The sequence below is a fragment of the Lepisma saccharinum genome, chromosome 21 (genome assembly GCF_977018435.1).
Source record: "Lepisma saccharinum chromosome 21, izLepSacc3.1, whole genome shotgun sequence".
Taxonomy (NCBI): Eukaryota; Metazoa; Arthropoda; class Insecta; order Zygentoma; family Lepismatidae; genus Lepisma; species Lepisma saccharinum.
The window spans coordinates 31,989,303-32,012,034 of NC_139249.1; the positions used below are offsets into that span (position 1 = coordinate 31,989,303).

Below are 22,732 nucleotides of genomic sequence, written 5' to 3' on the forward strand. Positions count from 1 at the left end.
TTTTTGTATGTTGAGCCTTTGGAGTATAAAGGACCTGAATACACGAGCTTAATCTCAAAAGCAAAACGCATAAAAGACCAACACAATTTACTAATATTAGTTAATTGGAGTCAGAAGCGACGATTGTTTTTGGTCTCTGAGGGTACTGGAAGTACGATACGCATTAAAAAATAAGGCCGATTATAATGTCCAAAAAGTGATTGGTTCGTGCCTGCGCAGTATCATCAACTGGTCTATTGGCGACCCAGCAATCATATTTTCGCTGGTCAGCTGTTTCTGATGGATTGAGTTGGTGTTTTAAGTCCACTTTATGGACAGTAAGGCTAATCGGGACTGGACATACAGTTTAAAGTGGGATCCGAACCACTTGTGCCTCTACCGGGTATCGAACCAGGTACCCCTTGATTACAAGAATGGTAAACTGTTGGTTATGCTGCAAATGAAAATGGCTGCGCGATTACGCAATTCAGAACACTGAGAAGCACGGTCTATGATTCGAACCGAAATTCACCGAGAATTGTGTGAAGTCTATGGTCCGAGTGTAATGAGTGAAGGAAAAGTATGGCATGGAGTCGTGCGTTCACACCCACCAAAGTCGAAAAAGTTAGCGAACACAGTCTGCACGAAAAGTCATGGTAACTGGTTTCAGGGACCAACAAGATGTGCTTTTGATGTATTCCATGGAGGCGGGGAAAACAATCACATGGTAGACGTACTGTAAAACACTATTAAAACTAAAACGTGCTATACAAAACCGACGAAGTGAAATGCTGCACTCAGGAACAGTTTCTTTTTTTCCACAACAACGCTAGACCACACACTGATGCCCTCGCCCTCCAGACGATTCAGAGATTCGGATGGGAACTTTCAGATCTCTTTTCTTTCCTACACCTTAAAAAGTGTGACTTGAGTCCAAACGAATTTGAAGAAACCGAGAACTTGAAAAAGGCAATGTTGGATTGGTTGAACTCCCAGGGGGAGAACTCCTATGAAGAAGTTATTATATATATATATATACACACACACACACACAGGGTGATTGGTAATTCGACCTATTCCTCGAAAGGGGTAATACTAGAGCACATTTGCAAAAAAATTTGACCCTATGCACCTGGGGTCGGAAATCAATGGGTTTCGAGTTATTGCAGTTTGTAGATTTTCGTGACATATTCCGACTTGCGACCAAAAAACTACTAATTGTGAATTTTCCGTAAGTTTTAAGCTAAGTGTGTTACCATTTTTTTATTTTCTTGAGTAATCCTCTTCGATTTAAACGATAATTTCCAAATTTCTTCATAACGTGTGCTTCAACGACGGTTTCTTTCTGTGGGTATGGGAATTTTGGGCATGAATTTTTTCCCCAGTAGTCACTCATTCGTCAGCTGTTAGCAACATGTCGATTAAGTGCCCAGGGTGTAGTATTTTTTTCACAATTAGTAGTTTTTTGGTCGCAAGTCGGAATATGTCACGAAAATCTACAAACTGCAATAACTCGAAACCCATTGATTTCCGACCGCCGGTGCATAGGGTCAAATTTGTTGCAAATGTGCTCTAGTATTACCCCTTTCCAGGAATAGGTCGAATTACCAATCACCCTGTGTATATAAAGAGCATGTTCAAAGTTGCTTGGGAAATAATGGTGACCATGTTGAAAAATAAAGTCGATATGTACGTAAGCATTAATACAGTGTTGCTACACTTCTTTCCATTTCTGATATAGCTAATCAATCGGACCTGTCTCGTATATACTCATCTACATGAAATAGAAAAAATTCAGTCCTAACCTTGGTGGTTGTTATTATTACTATTGCATATTTGTATTTTTTTCTCATTTACTGTCGCTTTCTACCTCTTTATGTTAATCGCCTCAGTCGGCTTTAAAATGTGAAAACCCTTACGACAGCATAAAAAAATCTGTCTTCCAGACTATTTTCGGTGAAGATATTGTGGATTGCTATATCATTAAGTGAAATGCATAAGATCAAAATGCACTTACCATGCATCCAAAAAAATTGAAATAATTTCCATAGCTGACTTTTTTGTGTTCTAATTTATAAGACAAGAAACAGCCAAAGTGAGAAGACTATCTGTATCTGATAGGGGTGCCCTTTGGCATGTCTGTCATGTATCAGTCTGTGTCAGTTGGGTAAGGAGACGACACTGACCAGTAGACAGTACATCTGCTTTATTTACATGCACAATTCCTTCAAAGGTGATGTGTTCCTGGGTTCAATCAGAACCAGAGCAATGTCATTACTAGACTTAGGATTTATATGCAAATGCATTTCTTTTAAGATATATTTGAAAATAATTGTTATCTTACTCCTTTTAACAAGAATATAAGTAAATGAAACCCCATTTATGTGGCATATATTTGAGAATTTGATTACTTCAAAATGTAAGGTTTTTCTAACCTGTTTGCTTGTTTGAGTATATTTTTAAGTGCAATTTATGCACAGAAAGGCTAACCAGGACTGGACCTATAATTTAAAGTGGGATCCCAACCACCATGTGCCTCAATGGAGGTATCAAACATGGAACCCTTGATTACAATATGATTAAGTTACCACTATGCTATCCAGGTCCCAGTAAACCTGTTTGTATAGCTATTCAAAAATGGGCTTCCTCAAATAACCTGAAACAAAGCAAGACCATGTGGATGAAATCAAGGAACTAAGGCACCTTACACTTTTAGGACAATCTTTTTGTTAGGCTATTTAGTCGTGATTTTCTATTCTTGAGCTCCAATATAACTAAAGAAAAGTTGAGTTCAAGTATATGAAGAAACAACTAACTGGAAATAATTTCAGAAAAAAAAATCAGGCAGGTGTGGAAATGAGATGAGAATATTTTATGAGGGTTAAACCATTTAAAAGTTGTCTTGTCTGTTGGGGGTGGAGTAAGAAGAGATGACTAATCCTTGTGTTCACTTCTGGTGGTATCTTTACTGTTAAACGATGTGGTAGTAAGTGCTTCATTATCAAAAGTTGTATTTTGTAATATGTGTTTGGAGATAAGATTCCTTCTTTACTTAAATTTCCAGCCAAAGTAGAAGAAATTTGATCCTGTTGGAGATGTTTCTCAACCTAGAACTGCATGTACATATAAACGTAGGAAACTGTTAAAATCTGCCACATTTATCTGTATGCAGTAGTCTGCAGACTGAGGAAGACCCAAGTTGTAGAGATTTTGTCTTCAAGTCCACAGGTAAGACTAAGTGGGATTGGACCCCCAGTGTAGAGTGGAATCCGAACCTCTATGTTCCTCCACCACGTATCAAACCCAGGGTCCCTTGATTACAATGTGATGATGTTACCACTACACAATTGAGGTCATGCTGAAAAAATATCTCTAGCATTGCATGATGTAAATGGATCAAAATTCATGTTGCACACACTTTAGATGTGATTCCCTTATTTCAGCTGGAAAATACAGGGTGGGCCACAGGAAATAGTATAACAACAAGTAGCAATCCTCTACAAAGCAAAGTGCAGTGGTGCCAAGTGCAACACAAAAGTTTTAGATTTATTTTACCATGCGTCATTGGCCAGTGCAGGGGCATATTCAGGCTGTGGAGTCATACATCTTGAGCTGCACCATGGATTGCCATTCTCCATTCCAGACAGAAGAACGATATCCAGGTGGGTGACACAGTGGCTTCAATCAGGTTGATTCATGTATAGAAAGCACGCGTGGCTCCAGACGACAGTATGTACACCCTGAAAATGTCCACAGAGTTTGCTCTGCTCTGTCATGATGCAAACAAGGAAACTGCATATAAAATGTGGTTCACTGTATTGGATTATGGAGTGTGATTTACAGTTCTGCCCACACGAATTGCAATTTGAGCACCGGCTACGGCGAAGACATTAGGTTACACCGACATTATTTTCAAAGTATAGATAAGGTGCATCATATTGGTATATGTGTTGGGTGTACAGGCATAGTGTTTGGTGTATTCAAAATGGCCATGTGATTGTATTCTACTATTACTCATGGCCCACCCTGTACTTACAAATACAATAAAATACACCTTTCCCGAGTACTTCTTCCAGTATTCATTAACAGGACTGAATGTCCATCACCTGGCTCAAACAGTCCACACACCTTCCCTTTCCCTAACAAGGAAATGATTTTGAATGAACTGTTACTTCAAATATTACACACACAATGCATATTTAAGTATAAATTAAATTATACTGCCGCTACAAAATATTCCTGCATTCTCTGACAGCATATTCATGTTCTTCTGAAGTCATTAATTCAAGCCCATTCACTTTCATATATTTGAACTCTGACATTTTCATTCATTCAAGAAAAAAATCACATGAATAAATAACAAATAATGAACAAAAAGAATACCCGGTAACACTTCTGTAGGATTGTTGAAGTTCCTGAATGTATTTTCTGTCATAGTTTCATCTTTTTTTAGCAATAATTCATGTTTTTATGTATAAAAATATCACAATTTCCGTTGCTTCCATGTACGAACCGGATGTTCCATGCGCTTGATGACGTAACCTCCTGTCACTGTTTCCAACCACCCCCATGTTTTTTTCAAGAAGATGACGTGACCCCAAATTTTAGCTATGCTTGCCTAACGTAACCTTCCCGTGAATGGTTCGTGGGGCTATCCGTGAATGGTTTGTAGGGCTACCCAGGAAAAAATAGAAAATTAATAACAAGGAAGTAGGCATTTTCTTCCCGTGAATGGTTCGTGGGGCTACCCGGGAAAAAATAGAAAATTAATAACACGGAAGTAGGCATATTTTTTATTTAGAAGGTTGGAAACACTGCATCACTCGACAAACACAAGCACGACGCTCCAGAATGCTCGCGCCATATTGTGTCTCACACAAGCGAAGAAAACAACAATAATTACTCGTAATATGAAAAATTGAAATTATTTTCGTGAGAAATTCATAATTACACCTTATAGAATGTTCTGCAATGCAGAATAAGTAAGTAGCAATCTTAAAGAGGACGAAATTAATGAGTTATAGGGGTTTTGACTAAACGGAAGTAGTACCGAATAACCAAAACTGGCAGTGTCATGTCACCCAGCAAGACATTTCTCTCAAAACTAAGAGACAGTGATCTTCATTGCATCCACATGGTGGATGCTAGGTGTTAATTGAGAAAACACAATTTTGATTAAATAGTTACACCAACTATAGTCCAATTTGATACAGCATATACAGTGTGTCCATTTCCTTACGAGGCAAAGAGATCGGGAGAACTGTGGCAGGCGGCGCTAGCGAAGATGCCGACATTTTCGGCCAGTAACGTCAAGCTGAAGTCTACCCTCGAAAGCATTTGGAGGTTTCGAATGTGTAACACTGTATCAAGATTACGATACAGACTAAACCGTTAAAAGTCAATAGTTTTCGGGAACATTGTTTGCAATCTGAAAGCTACGAGCTTGTGTTGTACTTTCCATCGCGACTACAGGTGCCCTGGTCAGAGCTGCGAATGGAGTGAGGAACAGACCTTGAACCAAGAGTGTTAATTTCGTACTGTGTGAAAGAAGGTCATTTTTCGTTACTTCCTGTGCTACTTCTTTGTGTAATTGCAGTGTGTGTAGGTGAGGCAATTTAAATGCCAGCTGCAAAGTTCACCAAAGATTTTTTATGTATGACACTTACGTGAAAAGAGACTCATGTCGAGACGAGTGTAGGAAATTTGCACAAAAATTCACTGTTATGTCCATAAAAATAAGCGGTACATTACTGGTCAAAAATGTCGGCATCTCTTCTAGCACCGTACGCCATACTTCTTCAGATCTCTCGGCCTCGCAAGGAAATGGATGCACGGCAGTTAGCAGTAGAAATGAACAAACCTGACAAATTCTCAAAAATATACATCATACATGCAAAATGGAACAAAATATGTAATGTTAATGTAGTTTTATTTACTTAGCATAAGAAAATAATTACAAATTGATTAAAAAGTTGTACAACACTAAGTTCCATTAATAGTAACTTGAAAACATATCTTTTAGTACTTTTTATTGTCAACTTATTCTGTACAGTAAGTTCCAGAAATTGCTTAGTGAGGCAAGGCAGAGATTTTTTCCACATTATCAATGTTGAGGGAAAACATGAAACTTTTTTCGCTGTGATAATATGACTGATATTGTACTAATCTGTGGGTTGTGACCAATATCAGTCATGTGCAACACCTCGTGAGTTTAGGAATGTGCATTATATGGGTGAACTGAAGAAGTGGCAGCTAAGCAACACCACAGTCCAGAATTTTGTCACCAATCATACGGAAAATCAGAAGTAACAAAACTTTGATCTAAAAGTTTACTTTTGTTGGTAAATTTGTTGTAGCTGGCAACACTACATCCCTGTAAGCAAAGCATGTTCGATGATCTCTTGCGATATCAGTACAGAGGGAACGGAGCACAAGAAAGTCAAAAAACATGGTAGACAGGTGAAACCAAGAATGCATACAGAGAGGCCATTTCTACTTTATCACAATATTCTGGATTAGAAGTATTTGCTTGCTCGAGTTTCTTCTTGTGCCTACAGTTTAAAGTGGGATCCGAATTGCTGTGTGCATCTACATGAATTTTCAAGCACCTTTCCAGACCACTTTATAATGGTTTAGCATGCTAATATATACATTTTGTCTTCAACTCTGCATCCGAAACAAATGAATGAAGCTTAATCATTGTTTAAAATAAATTAAGAAAAATAAAATATTAAAAATATTCTTTTACAACTGGTAAAAGTTTACTATCCGTCGGACACCTATAACTTCTGAGTTTAGTCAATTTTTGACATTCGTACTTACCTATATGCTTCGCGGAACATTCCGTGAATGGTTTTTGGGGCTATCCATCCCGGAATCGGTGCGAAATTTAAACAAAAAAATTACTTTCGTTTGAAATTTTCGACCCAAATTTCCCACCGATTCTGGGCTCCGCCCCTGATGTAATTGACTTACCGCCCCCAACCACTAACGCGGCCCCGCCTCCACTCAGACTCCCCGGCTTTTTCTATAGACACCCTGTTAAAGGCATGTTAGAAATTGGCCGGAGTCACCTTCCCCCAAATGAGCCCCAAACTTTAAAATTTGAAGAAATCCGTTTCCAGGATACAGAAAACTTACCTGAATTTCACACAAAACACCTTCCCGATCTTAGACAATACTACAAGAACTTATTACGGTAAGTAGTTTCTTCTGTAGAAATGAAGAAATCCGTCCGACATAGTAAACAAGTACCGTAGGCTAAACTGGTAACGGCATAAAAAAACATGCAATACATTCTAATATATGGCCGTGTATTTTTCTACCCCCTAATGTACATATGAGGTGTTGCAGATACGAAGGGCAAATTCAACAAACATATACATTGTGAGGGAAATGTGTTTCAAGTTGTCAGGCACAGTGCAAACTCCACAAAAACTTGGTAACAGTAGATCGGAAATTTATCCTATGTGACTTTTTTTGTTGAGCTTACTCTCTGCCCCACAACTTGAAACACATTTTCCTCAAAATGTACTGCAACGTCCGATATATTTTGCCAGGTAAGCTACTGTAATGGTGAAGTCAAGTATATGCCCTGTACATGCAAAATTAATGGAGGATACCGAGAATATCTCCCCTGCCCCCACCAAGACAAAATTTTCACTAACAATGTAGACAAAAGTTTCACTCCACAAACAATGATCATGATTTGCAACAAATATTTATCAAATGGAATCTTGCTCATGAAGCAACGTTAGGTTTGTACAAGAGTATGTTTTTTTTTTAAATTAGATATATAAAATATCAGAAACACTGAGAATGAACGTGTGCAGCAGGCTAAAAAGAAATTCCTCAATTGTCAGTGGCTGCATATGTACAATTTTGCACTGATGGGTACAGAAGAAAAAACAGAACTCAGTAGCCTAGTCTTTGAGAAAAAAGGAGGGCTCCATGGTCTTAGAAGTTTGAGAACCACTCAACTAGAAAATTCCGCATGATGAAGGTTGTTGTGTCATGTTCAAAAACTGGCAATTCTTGGCCTTCTTTCTTTCCATTTCCAATAAGTGATATCATACTCCCATAATTTAATGAAGTAATCAAACACAAGTTATATATTGTCTAACCTACTCATGTATAAGCATTTCTGAATAACAGTTCTTTGCCAAACGTTAACATACACACACACCAGCCTCACGTACTAGCATACAAAAATCAAGCCGCATGAAAGATGTAGTCAGCATTCATTACACTTCTTGAGCATGTGCATTTAGACATGTAGCGATTCCATATGATGTAGATTAGGTGCATGATTTCAGTAGTTGAAAGTTGGTCCAGTAAAAGTGTGTGTGTATATCAAAACAAAACCAGAAATTAGATATATCAAACAAAAAAGCACCCATTTGTATAATGCCTAATATATGCAAATAGTTTAATTTCCTACTCGATGGCAGATGTGCAGTTATGCATCTAATGCAAAGAACATATTCCAAAATCATTATAAGTAATGATGTCACAAAGGAAGGTGACAGGATCTCATCATGGAAGATCATCACTACTGTATGTTTTCAAAAGAATAACAGTAGGCTACACTTTCTGTAATCTGCAAAATATGACACTTCAATTACTAGGATACTTGCTGCTCTCGTTAAAGAAAATCAAGCAAATGAAAGAATAACACCATGAAAAAAATCATGAATTTTCTCGCGGATGAATAGGGGAATAAAGTCTTAAAATAAATGTTCGAAAAGGGAATACTGTCTTACACAAGCGTCTCGCTCACTTGCTACATGCATTTTGCTACAAGCGAGATTTTCTACTTTGCTTATACATTCACGTCTTAATGCACGAAAGACAAGCATAATTACGGTCTGACATTTGCCGTATTTCAGACGATAAATCGAGAATTGTCGTACAGAACGTCTACCGATACACGGGCAAAATAAACAACTAAAAACAGTTTGTTTACACTGCAATATAACACTCACCGTCATCTGATTCATAGTATGTGCCGCTACCACCACTATCTCGAGGGCTGCTCCTAGTAACTGTAGCCTGCTTGCCAGAAGCCATCTTGTTACTCCCTTACTTCATCGATACATTTGTTCAATGAAAAAGTCCTTTGAAAACTACAACATTCAAACATCTCCAACTGAGAGTTCATGTTTTTCACAACATGTTACACGCTTTACGTTACACACACATGAACGTTCATCACTATACCACCCTTTACAATATCAATATCACCATTTTGCCTCGGGTCATACACCGCATCCGGAAGCACAGCCGACACTGATTGCGCCTGAGCACTCGATCAAAAAGTTGAGCATCAGAGCACGCAAGCAGCTCAGATTGTAATTTATTTCTTTACGTTATGAATGGAACGTATTTGGATTTAAGTGGAAAATTATTGCTGTCGTTCCAATATACGTGAAAGTTTGCATAACACTTCCCTTTCATCAAAGCAAGGGAGCCAGAAAAGATTATACGCCCCCCCCCAAAAAAAAGAGGACAACATACTCCTTCCCGTCTTTCATTTAAATGTCACAATTAATAAAAAGATTTGAAAAAAAATACACGATACAAGAAATTAGCTGTTTAAAAAAGGCTTCGCTGTACTGGAAATTTCAATAAATAAATACATAAATAGGTGCCCTTGTTGGCTGGTACTCCCAGCTACATTGCAATTAATATAAAACAAATAGTTGGTACTTATTATTGGAAAACCTGGAATTTTCACCGGCCTTTATGAAGTGCCCATCCCAGAATGCTTTCATTTCTGTTTAATACAACCAACAAATTCCAAATTAAATCAAAATAAAGGACTGCTCTGACACGGGATCATGACAATAATAATATTAATAAATGGTAAAAAAAAATCATGAAAAGTTTATTCTGAAGTTATTGATTAGACAACATTAAGGTTGGCCAAATTACAACTGCTAGTATCTATTTTTTATAGCTGACTAAATGTTTGGGGTGGGCTGTGACAAAGGAGTACATTTTGTTTTTAAAAATTGTTTCTCTGTTGGTAAACAATGCACTTTTCTTGATATGCTGTATATTTCGCTCAAATATGCGAATATTCTGATTTATTTTTTCTTCTTCTCTAAAATATTTAAAAAGTAATCTTTTTATTATTTTGCTTTGTCATCGCCACATCTCCCGATGACCCTTTGGCCTTAGTAGTTTCACACTTTTCTTCATATCCTGAATGTCTATATATTTTTCATACAAAATGAATGCATCAGACAGCATTTCAAGTAGGTCTAAATGCATTTTCTAATCTCCTGTAAAACTTGTAAAAATCTTTGCAAAATGCAACTGAAGCTATGCTGCAAAAAGTATGTTTTACAAGCATTTTCATTTCACATGGAAAATGTATACATGCACAGTAGAATGCTGCAGCGAGGTCTTTGTGCTCAAGAGTCTAATAATTCACACAGGCGATGCTAGATAGCATATGAAATTGACAGCTTCTTTGCTGAAGCAAATAATGCTTGAACAGGCAAAACGATGGGTATACATTGAAAGCCTAGTAGTTCACGTATAATCTTAATTTGCCTGTGGTAGTGGGCCCTCAAATATGAATCATGAATTGAAAGTGAAATTGAAACTTAAGTGAACATAGTCATCATCTCTATGTTAAGATTTAATTAGTTTAGTCTATCTTACCAATACATAACAATATATGAAAATGAGAAATCAAACCCAGTTCATTCGAATTGAGAACCTCTTAGCTTTGCAGCACCAGTCACCTTGATTTCCTGTCAAGACATTGAAGTGGGTATTTTTTAATAATAAAAATAAAAAAAAAGGTTTCACTTTACAGGATACACTACAATGCACGAAAATGTTTTGTAGTCTTAAATTTCTTAGAAATGTATACATATAGCCTACACTGGTTTTGGCATCTGTCTTTTTTTGTTACTGGCTTCATGTTCCTGTATGCTTACTTGCCTTAGTCAGTGGCGAAGCGTGACATTTTTAGGTATTCATCGCAAGACTTGCGAAATGTCAGGGTCAATCTTTCAACCCAGGAAGGGGGAGGGGACATTCCTACATTGATAACGATGATAACAGTGTTCGTACATGACGTGAGAAGTAGAGATGGCTAAATCTATTTAAAAAAATGGAAAAATTGTTAAACTTCTCTCTCCGAAATTTGGATTGCTTCCGAAATCCAGGTAGTAGAATTTTTGAATCAAGATTTTTAGATTTTCCGGAATCCAGATATTTTTGGCCATCCCTGGTGTGAAAGAAACATAGGCTATGTTAGGGAAAAGGTTCTGTTTGAGTAAGTATGTGTATCACCTCGAGAACAAAAATCTTGATCAATCTTGTCATTTGTAAGCATAGTAAACACAAAACAGCAGGAAGTACTTTGTGTTTTGTAAACCAAGATTTCCTCCAGAAATCGATATTTGAACCGCAAGATTTAAAAAAATTAAAATAAATAATATGAAGTAAATAGAATGGATCCAGAACTGCTTTTCTTTTCAGTTTTTTCAAGCAGTAACCGTGGGGAAATTTATACTTTTGCTTACTTATATTTTTTTCTATGTATTCTGCGTAAGTTGCGTTGCGATGCTCTTCAATATGTTTTTTCTCTCAAAAAAAAAGAGCGTTGCATGCTTTACATTCTGAGAAGTTTCATCTTCATGTCACAGAAACTCTGCCATGTTTGTAAACAAGGAGGCTGAAAAAAAAAAGGTCTCTTATGACCAGACCTTCAAAAGTGGGGGAAAAGCGATCGAAGGACCTTGGATTCGCAGACCAGCTGCGATGAACTGAGCTGCCTGACACCATTGCACTCAACGGAAATGCAGCAGGACGGTTGGGCATAGGGGGAGGGGGTGTAGAACTGGTCTCTCCTTTCGATGCACTAAACTTAGCGAATCTCTTGCATATTTCTAGCATCGATTTAATTAGCATTGATTTACATTCATACTGACCCTGAAGTGCAAAATTGATTATCAAGCTCATGCATTTAAAAACCAGGACCATACATAAAGTTTCCACCATGTGCATAAGGATCAGAATTAGACAGTTACTAAACCAAAACTTAGTCATATTTTGAGACGTGCCACTGCTAATTTTGAATGCTGCTTTCTCCTCCTCTTAACTTCTAAAATCACAGAACTCAGACTGGGGAAAACTAATAAGGGTGGTCGGTCTCCTGATAATTGCATTTCATGGTATGGGTTACAATTCAAAAATCTTAACGGAACCTACGATCATAGAAAATGAGACCTTACAGCTCATCAGTGCATGGAGGAAAAAGGGCCATATTGCAATGAAACTGAGGACCCACACATTTCTCATTGGAGTACTTAATCTGTCTTTGAGTATCTGTTCAAATAGTAAGGACGATGTTACATAACACACTCGCTCCCCGATGGCATAGTTTTAAGGCTCGACTGGACTTTTGGCAGCCGTAAGGGTGAATTTTTTTAAAAATTCCTCTTCACTCGAAACTGCTGTGATATTCCAAAATATGAAAAATTACATACGCTTAGAATTCATTCTAGAGGATGTGAGAATTTTCGTGTAGTTTGCATTTAACAGACTTCTGTAATTGCAAAACTTTTGAGAATATCTAGAAAACAGCAAAAGCAAACTACACAAAAATTCACGTCAATGCTCGAGAAGGACTTCTACGCGTATGTAATGTTTCATATTTTGGAATATCACAGTGGCTTTTCAAATGAAGAGGAAAATTTTTAAAAATTGGCCCTTAGGGCTGCCGAAGGTCCAGTCGAGCCTTAATATCATTGCCTTGTAATCAAAAGGTCCCACGTTTGATACCCAGTGGAGGCACATGGCATAAATTTTGATCCCACTTTTAACAATGTGACCTTATATATGTATAATATCTGATGATTCTAAAGATTGAAAACTAAGCAAGAGAGAGGAATTCAACACATGAAAAATGGAGCCCTTGCTCTTTCACTGGTGGATAGAGCTATGAAATGTATTTTTTCCATGGAAATTTCTCTCAATTTCGACTTACGTCTTGGAAGGAATTGCAAAGAAATTGTGAATGCCCAACATCTCGGACATCAGTTAACTCGCATTAATAAAACATGCCTTTCATTGGAGAAACCGAAAATAAATGAGAGAAATGGGGCATGGGAGAAGTAAGCCCATGTTTGAAACTAGGTGTGTTTGAGTTATTTGCTTTATTTTACTTCGCTTTTTGTTCCACTTTTGGTTAATTTGCGAAGATGAGGATGAGTGATGACATGATGAAATTGATGAATGGACATTCACAAACATGCAATTCCAGTCCAGGATTCAAACCCGGGACCTAGTTGTGTTTGAGTGTGTTGTTCTTACTGGAACATTGGGGAAAAAAATCTTCCTGCCCAATCCAGACTTTGGGAAATCATTTTCACATTGTTCGTTAACATTTCCTAGAATATATTATATTTCTGTGAATGCAATCCTACTCTACATTTAACTTTTCGGAATCCTGAACAGTAGGGAAATTCAAAATGGTCATTTTTATAAGTAGTTAATTCTCGATGTTTTCTACATTCTAATCAAGTGTTGGGAACTTCTTGGAAATTGTTAGTTTTTATTACAGAATTATAAAACATACACTCAAGGTGAAAATGACGTAGAATTTGAAATTTCCAGAGCATCAAAAAATTCAGAACATTTTCCGCATTAAAAATTTCTTGACATAGTCGGGAAGTGAAATTTTCCAATCCCGAACGTCCCTACTTTCTGGAGTTACAAATCATACCTAGTTTTATTATTATTATTTCTAATTTGAAATCTGCGCCAAAACATTGTTTATTTTACTTCACTTTTCAGCCACTTTTGGCCAATCGCGAAGATGAGGATAAGTGTATGATAAAAGTGATTCACAAAAACATCCATACCAGACTGGGGCCAAAGCATTTGGCTATACTCCCATGTAAAGAATTACAGATTGCAAGAATTGGCCCAAGTATGGAGGGGTTAACTGAATGTGGCCAAATAGGGGAATGATGTGCTCAAACTTGGCATGTCTTTCTGCAGTTAAATAATATGCAGATGTTATTTTACATTGAGACCAGTTAGGAAACTACAGTGCATAGTACACATCAAAAACAATCCGTCCCCATCTAACTGTTTTGAAAAGAGAACAGCATGGTAGGTTGCTGCGCTGCAGAAATTGTCTTCCACTTGGAATATTTTTCTCTCAACACAAGAAGTTGAAATGCAGTTTAAAAATTGTGCACTTCAATATTTGAGGCTTTTCCAACCACCTATTGAGCTATACCAATTTAAATACTTGTAGCATACTAAAGCTCGTGAAACACACATTGTTGTCTACATCCCAACAATGTAAAACATCGGAACAAAGCATATCAGTGGCGATTCATTCATGTTAATTTGTTTTTACTTTTAACCACAGTTTTAAATTTTCATATAAATATGTTTCAGAGACTAATTCTGTCTCTGTCCTCAGAATAGTGTGCTGTGTTCAGTCCCCGGACACGTGATGTGTTTGGGGCCAACATCTATATGATAGAATATAAAATACACTGCCTAGGAGGATAATTCTTCGGCGGCCGAGGCTCCACCTTATCTGGTAGTCATTACGACCTGTTTCTAAGTGTAAAATGACAGTGAAGATTATATTTGCGTTGGCTTAAGCTCCACGTCGTCATGTTATATTCAACATTTTAATTTATTGTTCAGCTACACCAGCTGTAGTTCTCTGAGGCTCAAAAACTTAACAACAGCCATTGAATCGGTCAAAAGTGTGTGCTTATGGCAATATCATTGAAAGAAAAAACTACACCTATTATTGAACGTCTGCAGAAGACCTGCGGACCTCTGTGGTGGAGTGCTTAGCACAGTATGCTACGACACCTGGGGTCCTGGATCTGAATCCTGGCAATGGCATGGGTGTTCTCTGTAAGTGTCTCTTCATCAATTTCATCATATCATCACTAATCCTCATCTTTGCGATTAGACGAAAGTGGCAGAAAAGTGAAGTAACAACATCTACAAAGTGTTTGGGAACGGCGTCTATTTTGGAGAGTGAATAATTGTTGGCTTGGAGTATTATTCTCAGTGGCCAAGGCTCCACCTCGTCTCCTGGCCACAAGGACCTGTTATACATGGTGCCAGGGAAGGTTGATAAACAGAACTTGACAACCTTTGTAAAGAAAATATATATTTTATTACAATTATCGATATATTGATAATATATATATACGAAAGTCTTTTTAACATGTATTAGTTTGGGTAAATGTCTGTTATATCGGAGACACATTTCTTCATTTTTACAGAAGAAACCACTTACGGAAATGAGTTTCTGTAGTATTTTGAAAGTTCGTGGAGGTATTTTCCCACCGTAGAATGCTGCACAACAAGAAATAGCACTTTTGATATAATAAACTTGCATTTTGTGCAAAGCGACAACATTATGCCGTTGTTTCCATTATGTACCTGCAGATGGCGCAAGCATCGAAAGTCACGCGGTCTCGCCAGTGTTTCCAAACGTGCCTTTTTTTAACCAGAATTTTTTAGTTTGTGGGGCTATCGTGAATGGTTTTTGGGGATATCCGTCAATGGTTTGTGATGACATAATGAACACGAAAGTAGGTATTTTTCGGTTAAGAAGGTTGCAACACTGCATACCACTCCAAATCGACAAAACACAAGCACGACCACGATCCACAGCTGTGCACGCCATATTGTATGTTCCGCAACGGAAGAAAGGACCCAAAAGAATTACTCGTAATGTGAAAAATCAAAGTTATTTTAGTGTAAAAAGCATAATGGCACCTTCAACTATGTTCTGCAATACACAATTGGTAAGTACGAACCATTTAAAACTGAAAATGTCTGATAGAAATGTGTCTCCGATATAACAGACATTTACCTTAGTTTGAAATTTAATCCTGTTTTTCATCATGTACCAATGTTGCTGAAGCAACAACAACTTTTATGTACTCCAAAAGTTATTCTTTCTCAGCAGTTGCCCTATGCTAACTACCTTTATGACGCTCACTAAGGTTAACTGTTTTACTGAAACTTCCCTGTGCTTCACCATGAGAGCTTGAAATCACAGCAAAACTGTGTTGTGGTTCAGAACACTCAATCGTTTGTGAACTGCCTGAAGAAACTATTAATTTCCTTATGTCACGAAGTTAATTAGATTTTACTGATTTCAGGATAAAATATGGAATGACTATAATTAATCGAATTATAGCTACAGATAATTTTCAACATGGATTTGTACATGCAGAATGTATAGTATCAAGCAAATAACGGTAACACTTTACTATACTGGAGACGGATTTCTTCAAATTTACAGGAGAAAGTACTTACGCAAATCATTTTCTGTAGCGTTTTTGATGTTTGGGAATGTAGTTTTGATCCATTTTAATGCGAATGCATGTGGTTTTCTACGAAAATCTATTCCCGACGCACTATTGCTGCTGCTACAAGCCGATGTTGTCCATATATGCTAAACTGAACGAAAGGAGTGCTAATGGAACCTAACCTAGCAGGCCTAACCTAACCTAGTAGGCATACCTCGTCCCCGTGATGGTTCGTGGGGCTATCGTGAATTTTTGGGCTAACGTCAATGGTTTTTGGGGCTACCCGTGGATGGTTTGTGGGAAATAAGGAACAACAGTAAGTACTCGTTAATGTAAGAAATATACATTATTTTCGTTAGAAATTAATTATTTCACCTAAAGAAATGTTCCGCAATGCAGAATAGTACGTTAGCAATGTAAAAAATTGCGAAATAAATCATGGATAGGTGTCTCCGGTATAGTAAAGTAATAGGTACCCAAATAACTTCAAAACATACCGAAAAATTCATGGAAAATTACATAAATAGGGAATGGATTTCTCTTACCACCATTAATTCAGATTACCGTAAATAAAAAGCAGCCAGTTCAACATGAAAGACAGCCATAAAATGTTATTCATAAAATAAGGAGCGGCTGCTAGGAAATTTTTAAATTACATGAAAACAACAGATCTAAATGCTTACATTTGTACAAAATGACTATAATTCAAATACTTCTCTGGAGTTAGGTGGGAGGAACTATAAATTGTGCAATCAGGGTGTTTTCAATTTCGGCGTGAGGATAGTGGACAGTTTAGTTTGCACAATCCTCAAAGCTGTTGGGTGTAATCAAATTCAAGAATCAAAATATGCTATTGACGAATTTTTTACTCACCTTCTTCTTCTTCGTCTTCTTCAGCGATACGTCTGTTGTCCCCAGCATACTTTAGATTACTTGGATCTTCCAAACTTTCTAATTCTGTTATCCCATCAATGTTATCACCGGATGCCATTTTTAAACACAAACTTTCCACTCACAAATTGACTGCAATGCACACAGGGTTTTAACTTGAGAACCATTGCATTGTCGCCTAAAATAATTAATTTCTATACGTCAGATTCTGGTTTCACATCGAGTAACACTCGCACACGTAGTTAGGTGAGATCCCACAGAAATTTGCTGTACTGAGCAGCTGTTTTTTGGAACCGTTACACCAAATACACCGATATTAAAATTCACACTATGCATACGTAAACTCATCACCACTTATGGACAAACACACGATCATTTCTCAACCTCGTAAAAGTATACAGTACAACATATACTTGACTAATGAAAACGTTGTCACAGTGACGTCGATTTTACAATTTAGTTCCATCCGTTCCTACCTACAGATGGCAGCACAGACTACATGATATACTTAGAATGCGGCCGCCACCGATAGATGTCAGAAGTTTTCACGCAACATATTTTTATATGGCGTTTACTTGGGCAAGTTCTTTTACCAGGCGTAAGTTGCGAAATTGGCCTGGTCAAAGCAAACTATTGTAGGTGGCAGCACTCCTGTTGACCCCCACGCTTTTGATGGGCAATTGTTCTCCCATTTAAATACATGGGGAATTTAATGCTGAATGTGCTGCTATTACATTAAATTTCAAGTTTAATTTCATCTTAACCTCAGAAATTGTATCTGAACATGATAGTTGAAAAATAAGATTTTTGAAAAGACGATGGTCAACAACAGGAAAGATATCGGAACTCAAAAAAGCCTTAAAATTTGCACAGCACTTGTTTACGTCACTTGCAATATTCACAATTTATGTGCTTTATTATTGTGAACCCAGTAAGGAATAATACATAATAATACCGCGCGACTCTACTTTTATTTTTATAGTTTTTCTTAATAACAGATCCTCTTTTCTTTTTAATGTGATGTGATATCATACTTTTCCGCATGACTAGTAAATATGGTCCTCTGTTTTATATATACACATTTATCGAGAATAATAATTATTACAAAAAATGTTTTATCTTCTGTTTCATTTCTAATACTTTAGTATTAAGTTATCGGATAGGGCATGTGTCATAGTGTATAATAATAAATATCATGTGCTTACGCAAAATATATATATATATAATTTTGGGAGTATCTCGTGCTTTCTCAGATTCCAACTCCCGACGTTCAATTACACATACGCGCAACCAGAAAAAAACATATTGCGTAGTGTAGTGTAAAAATCTTAATTTTTGTATTATCGACCCGTGGCAGGTACGGACAACCCAAATGACGTCTAGTTTTGTGCTCTTTGTACATAAACATGCTAAAATTTGCCCGTTTGAGCTACCCTGCCATTGCGCTTTCATGTATTAATTCTTAGTTTAAGGAGAATGTAATTTTCGGAAACTTATGACTTGCTACATAATCTTAGAACTTTAATAAACCCATTTTAATTATCGATTTACACGAGAAATTCTTACTTTTGTTGAGAATAACGTTTGATTTGATTTATTTTACTTCGCCTTTTGTGCCACTTTTGGCTAATTTGCGAAGATGGGGGATGAGTGATGACATGATGAAATTGATGAATGGACACTCACAAACATCCATGCCCAGGCCAGGATTCGAACCCGGGACCCCTGGCGTCTTAGCGCGATGTGCTAACCACTCTGCCACGGGGGCCGGCAATAACGTTTGAATAGCCATCCCATCGCGCTCCAATGAAAAGCTTAGGGCAACCAAATGACGAACGAAATTATTTAGGGACACAACAGGAGTGGCGCCGCCACCGGAAAAGTTTGGAAATGAACAGCCCCATTAGATTCCCTGCCCACTACTTTCCTAATATTACCTCAGCCACAGAGTCACAGACAGTACCTTGATTAGCGCCAAAACCTTATTTCTGATTACATAAGCATGGCTATTTCTTCGTTTATATATATATATTTTTAAGTCCAGTTTATGCGTGGAATGACCAATCAGCACTGAGCCTACAGTTTAAAGTCCACTAGGTGCGTGGCTACTTGTTTTTAATTAGTTGGATTTATTGTTGACAAGAATTAATTGAAGACACTGCTTCTCAACATAATAAGCATATTAAAAAATAAATTACGGTTATTTTGATGTCATTATAGATCCATGGACGTCTTGAAAAATGAAAGTCGACCTAAAAGTGCATATTTCAGCACACGGAATTTAATTTCAGTCGCAGTAAAATATGTTAATTATTGAAAGGGCGTTGCAGGAAAATGAAAACTTCAAACTGAAGCAATTTTCTTAAAGTTGACAATACTATTATGAAAGAAAATGTACCTCGTTTGCCCCCCCCTCCACGGGAAATATACCTTGCTTGCCCCTCCCTGGAAAATATCCTGCGGACGTCCATGTATGGAGGTATTAAATAAACACATACCTACAATAAACGTGTTCTTTAACAGTAACACTTAAAGCACTTTATAAATAAGGCTATTATTTTTGTCATTAAAACCGTAAATTTATAATATGGTTATTTTTTATTGAAGGAAGATGTAAAGTAGAAGGACCAGGGCAAAAAAAAATGGAGGAGGGGGTTTGAAAGTAGGGGTATGTATTAAGCCGCCCCTGGCCACAGATAATATCTATACAGAAACTCTTCAGGGAACAGTAAAACTCTTAAGTAGGAAATACTACAGGCTTTGCAGCTCGACCAACAAGAGAAAAATCCTCTAACAATGTCGTCGAATTTTCAGCGAGCGAAGGGAGATGTGGGTGATGCAATCAGCTACTTGCCTTGTAATCCTATCCCTGCGTGCGGCGTTCTTAAACACACAGTCGTCACTTTAGTCTATTCAAGGCCAAGTGATTTTATCATCTCGAAGGATAAAACTTAACTACACACAGCGAAAGCAGGTAATATTAAACGTCGTTGATCTTTTTGACAAGGAACAAAAAGAGGGAACTTATACGGGTAAATATGGACACAAGGAAGCAGTCCAGACCCGCACCCAAAATTTTTTTTGGGGGATGAGGGGCATATCCGAAAATGTGGAAGAAAGAGAAGATCCGAAATGTTTTGAGGGTTGATTGAATTGATTTTAGGGAGTTTATTATATCAATATATATTTGCATAATAGTTATAATGTATTTTACGTCGCCTTTCTACCAAGTTTGTATAATCGTGACGATGAGAATCATTGATGATATATGATGAATTTGATGAAGGAATACAATACAATGGCAATATTACAGCCAGAGCTAAACCTACAATTGCAGAGTTACAATATTATGGTCCAATGTAGCGGAAAAAATTCAACTCACCGATACCCCGCGCCCAAACCAACAATCGGAAACAAAGTCGCTTGTAGACAAAGGCTGTCACACGGCGTGCAGCTTAGTGCCTATTGTGTACATTCAATTCTCAGAAGTGTTCGAATAGTGTTGCTCTCCACAACAAACCCATTCATTTATGAAAAATCAAAATTTTTACAAATTTGAAAAATCATCGTTGTAAACTTCATAAATTATTTAGGTTCACATTTGAATATTTCATAATTCGAGGGGGGCATGGCCACCATGGCCCTTCCCCTGGGTACGGGCCTGGAGCATTCACATTAGATCCACTGATCACTGGCGGCGGTTCCTAGCACCTTTTTAAAACTATGAAGACCTGACGAGATTGTAATTTTTACATTGGAGTCCTAACCAATATTGTAGTTTTTTTCTGGGACATCGAAGCATGGTTGTATTCAGACTTTTTTTCAAGGGGCGAATAACACTTTCGCAGGGAGAGCAATGCTTTATTTAGATTTTTTTGAAGAGGGAACAACATTTATTTTACTTTCCACGTAAATTGATTTATTTAATTAGGTCATTTTACGTCGCTTTTATTCACTTTTGGCTAATCGCGACGATGAGGATGAGTGATGATCTGATGCAATTGCTGGAGGGACAATCATAAAGAATCAAATCTTACACCCCTGGCGTTGTAGCGGGCTATAACCATTACGCCACGGAGGTCGACGTCTAATCTGAAACAGACAGAGGTTTCGTTTGTACAGAGGAATTGTTGACGTTACAAAATATTATTAATAATTCTACTAATAGCATAAAGCAAACTAATTCACGCAGTAATTTGTGGAGAGAAGTTTCAGAATTAGTGTAGCCTATAGCCTATAATTCCAAAGTATGGTTATGACAGTGCTTGGTATTTCATACACAAATATTCTCAAATGAATTCTGCGATTTATTGAAATCAAGAAGAACAAATATATTGCATTTTAAAATTACGATCAATGCTCGACGGTTTAAAAATATTGTTTCAATTTATTGTATTTTCAATTTACGCACCAAGAAGAGTCGAATAACTGCTCACGATCAAGATCGTAGTGCCACCTATTGGATTGTTGGAAAACTACATGCCTGGCTCTGTGCATTCCTGCCACCTGTCGGGCATAGTATGAACTAGCTAGCCACACCTAGAATAGGGAAGTTGTTGCCTACAGTACTGGAACTCTTTACCTTCCGATCATCACCTGCTTTTTTCCAAAGTTTTGTTGCGGTTATAGGGGCCCGCCCCTCTGGAAATTGGCATCGAATATTTCAAGTTACAAAAAATCAGAAAGCTTGTTTTTTTTATTGTTGATAGAAATAAAGATCAATTAATTCGTATTCGATCAGAATAAATCGAAAATATTGAGTTTAAAATACAGGAGCAGGTTTATATTTTCACATTCTACCATTTAAACTAAAGAAAAAATGGTTTCACAATTTTGAAACTTAATACATTTTTATGTAAGAGGTCACGCAACTAGAACTACAGTCGATACGCGCTAACAACAGGCGTCGAACCACCCGCCCTGGAAGTGACGCACCGTCCAGGATTTTCGCGAGCCCACAGAAACACGTGTAGGATTAAACATCTGGTTAAACAGTCAACAACGGGACCCTTCCATTGTTCTCATTCCCAGGGGGTGCTCGTTCGGCGGCGCAGATCGTATGCGCAGTTGTCCGTGGATGCATGACGTCACCATCGAAACACTCGGCACGGAAAAGGCTGGTTCCTTATGCAAATATTGAGAAATTTGACAACGAATATCTTCTAAAATATAGTAGCAAGGGAAAAGTTACAACTTTTACTGTTAAGATTCATCCTTTCTAATCAATTTATCACAAAGTTGATTCAAATGTGTAAAATGGTTTTCAAGAAATCGTGTTACAAAGGAACCCCTGTTTTGTTCTCTCCAGGCTTCCAATGTAAGGAAGTTTTAACTTAAGCGCGTTGGATTTCTTTTTGCTCTATGTTTTGAAATAAGATTATTTTGTTCTTGTCAACTGAAATCATGCCTAAATGCTATGGAAAGCTGTGAAAACTATTATCAGAAAACTAACGGAAGAAAACTAAAATATCACAGCTTGATTGATATAAAAAATGCGAGATTGCCCATTTTTGTGAAAAAGGCATTGTGCGAGATCT

General features: G+C 37.3%; 1 protein-coding gene across 16 annotated transcripts in view; it reads right to left on the bottom strand.

Moving 5' to 3' along the window:
- Positions 1–17,650, bottom strand: part of PIP5K59B (Phosphatidylinositol 4-phosphate 5-kinase 59B) — a 170,951-nt gene extending 153,301 nt beyond the window's left edge. For 15 of the 16 annotated variants that reach the window (XR_014443894.1, XM_083142762.1, XM_083142755.1 and 12 more), the window contains exon 1: positions 17,178–17,650. Coding sequence is in view for 15 of the 16 variants with exons in the window: in XM_083142762.1 (XP_082998888.1) it covers positions 17,178–17,295 (118 nt within the window). In the remaining variant the exon portion in view is untranslated. Of the gene's footprint in view, positions 1–8,963; positions 9,258–17,177 lie in introns of those variants that run through there. The other variant, XM_083142756.1, reaches the window with a different exon arrangement.
- Positions 17,651–22,732: the final 5,082 nt, after the last annotated feature.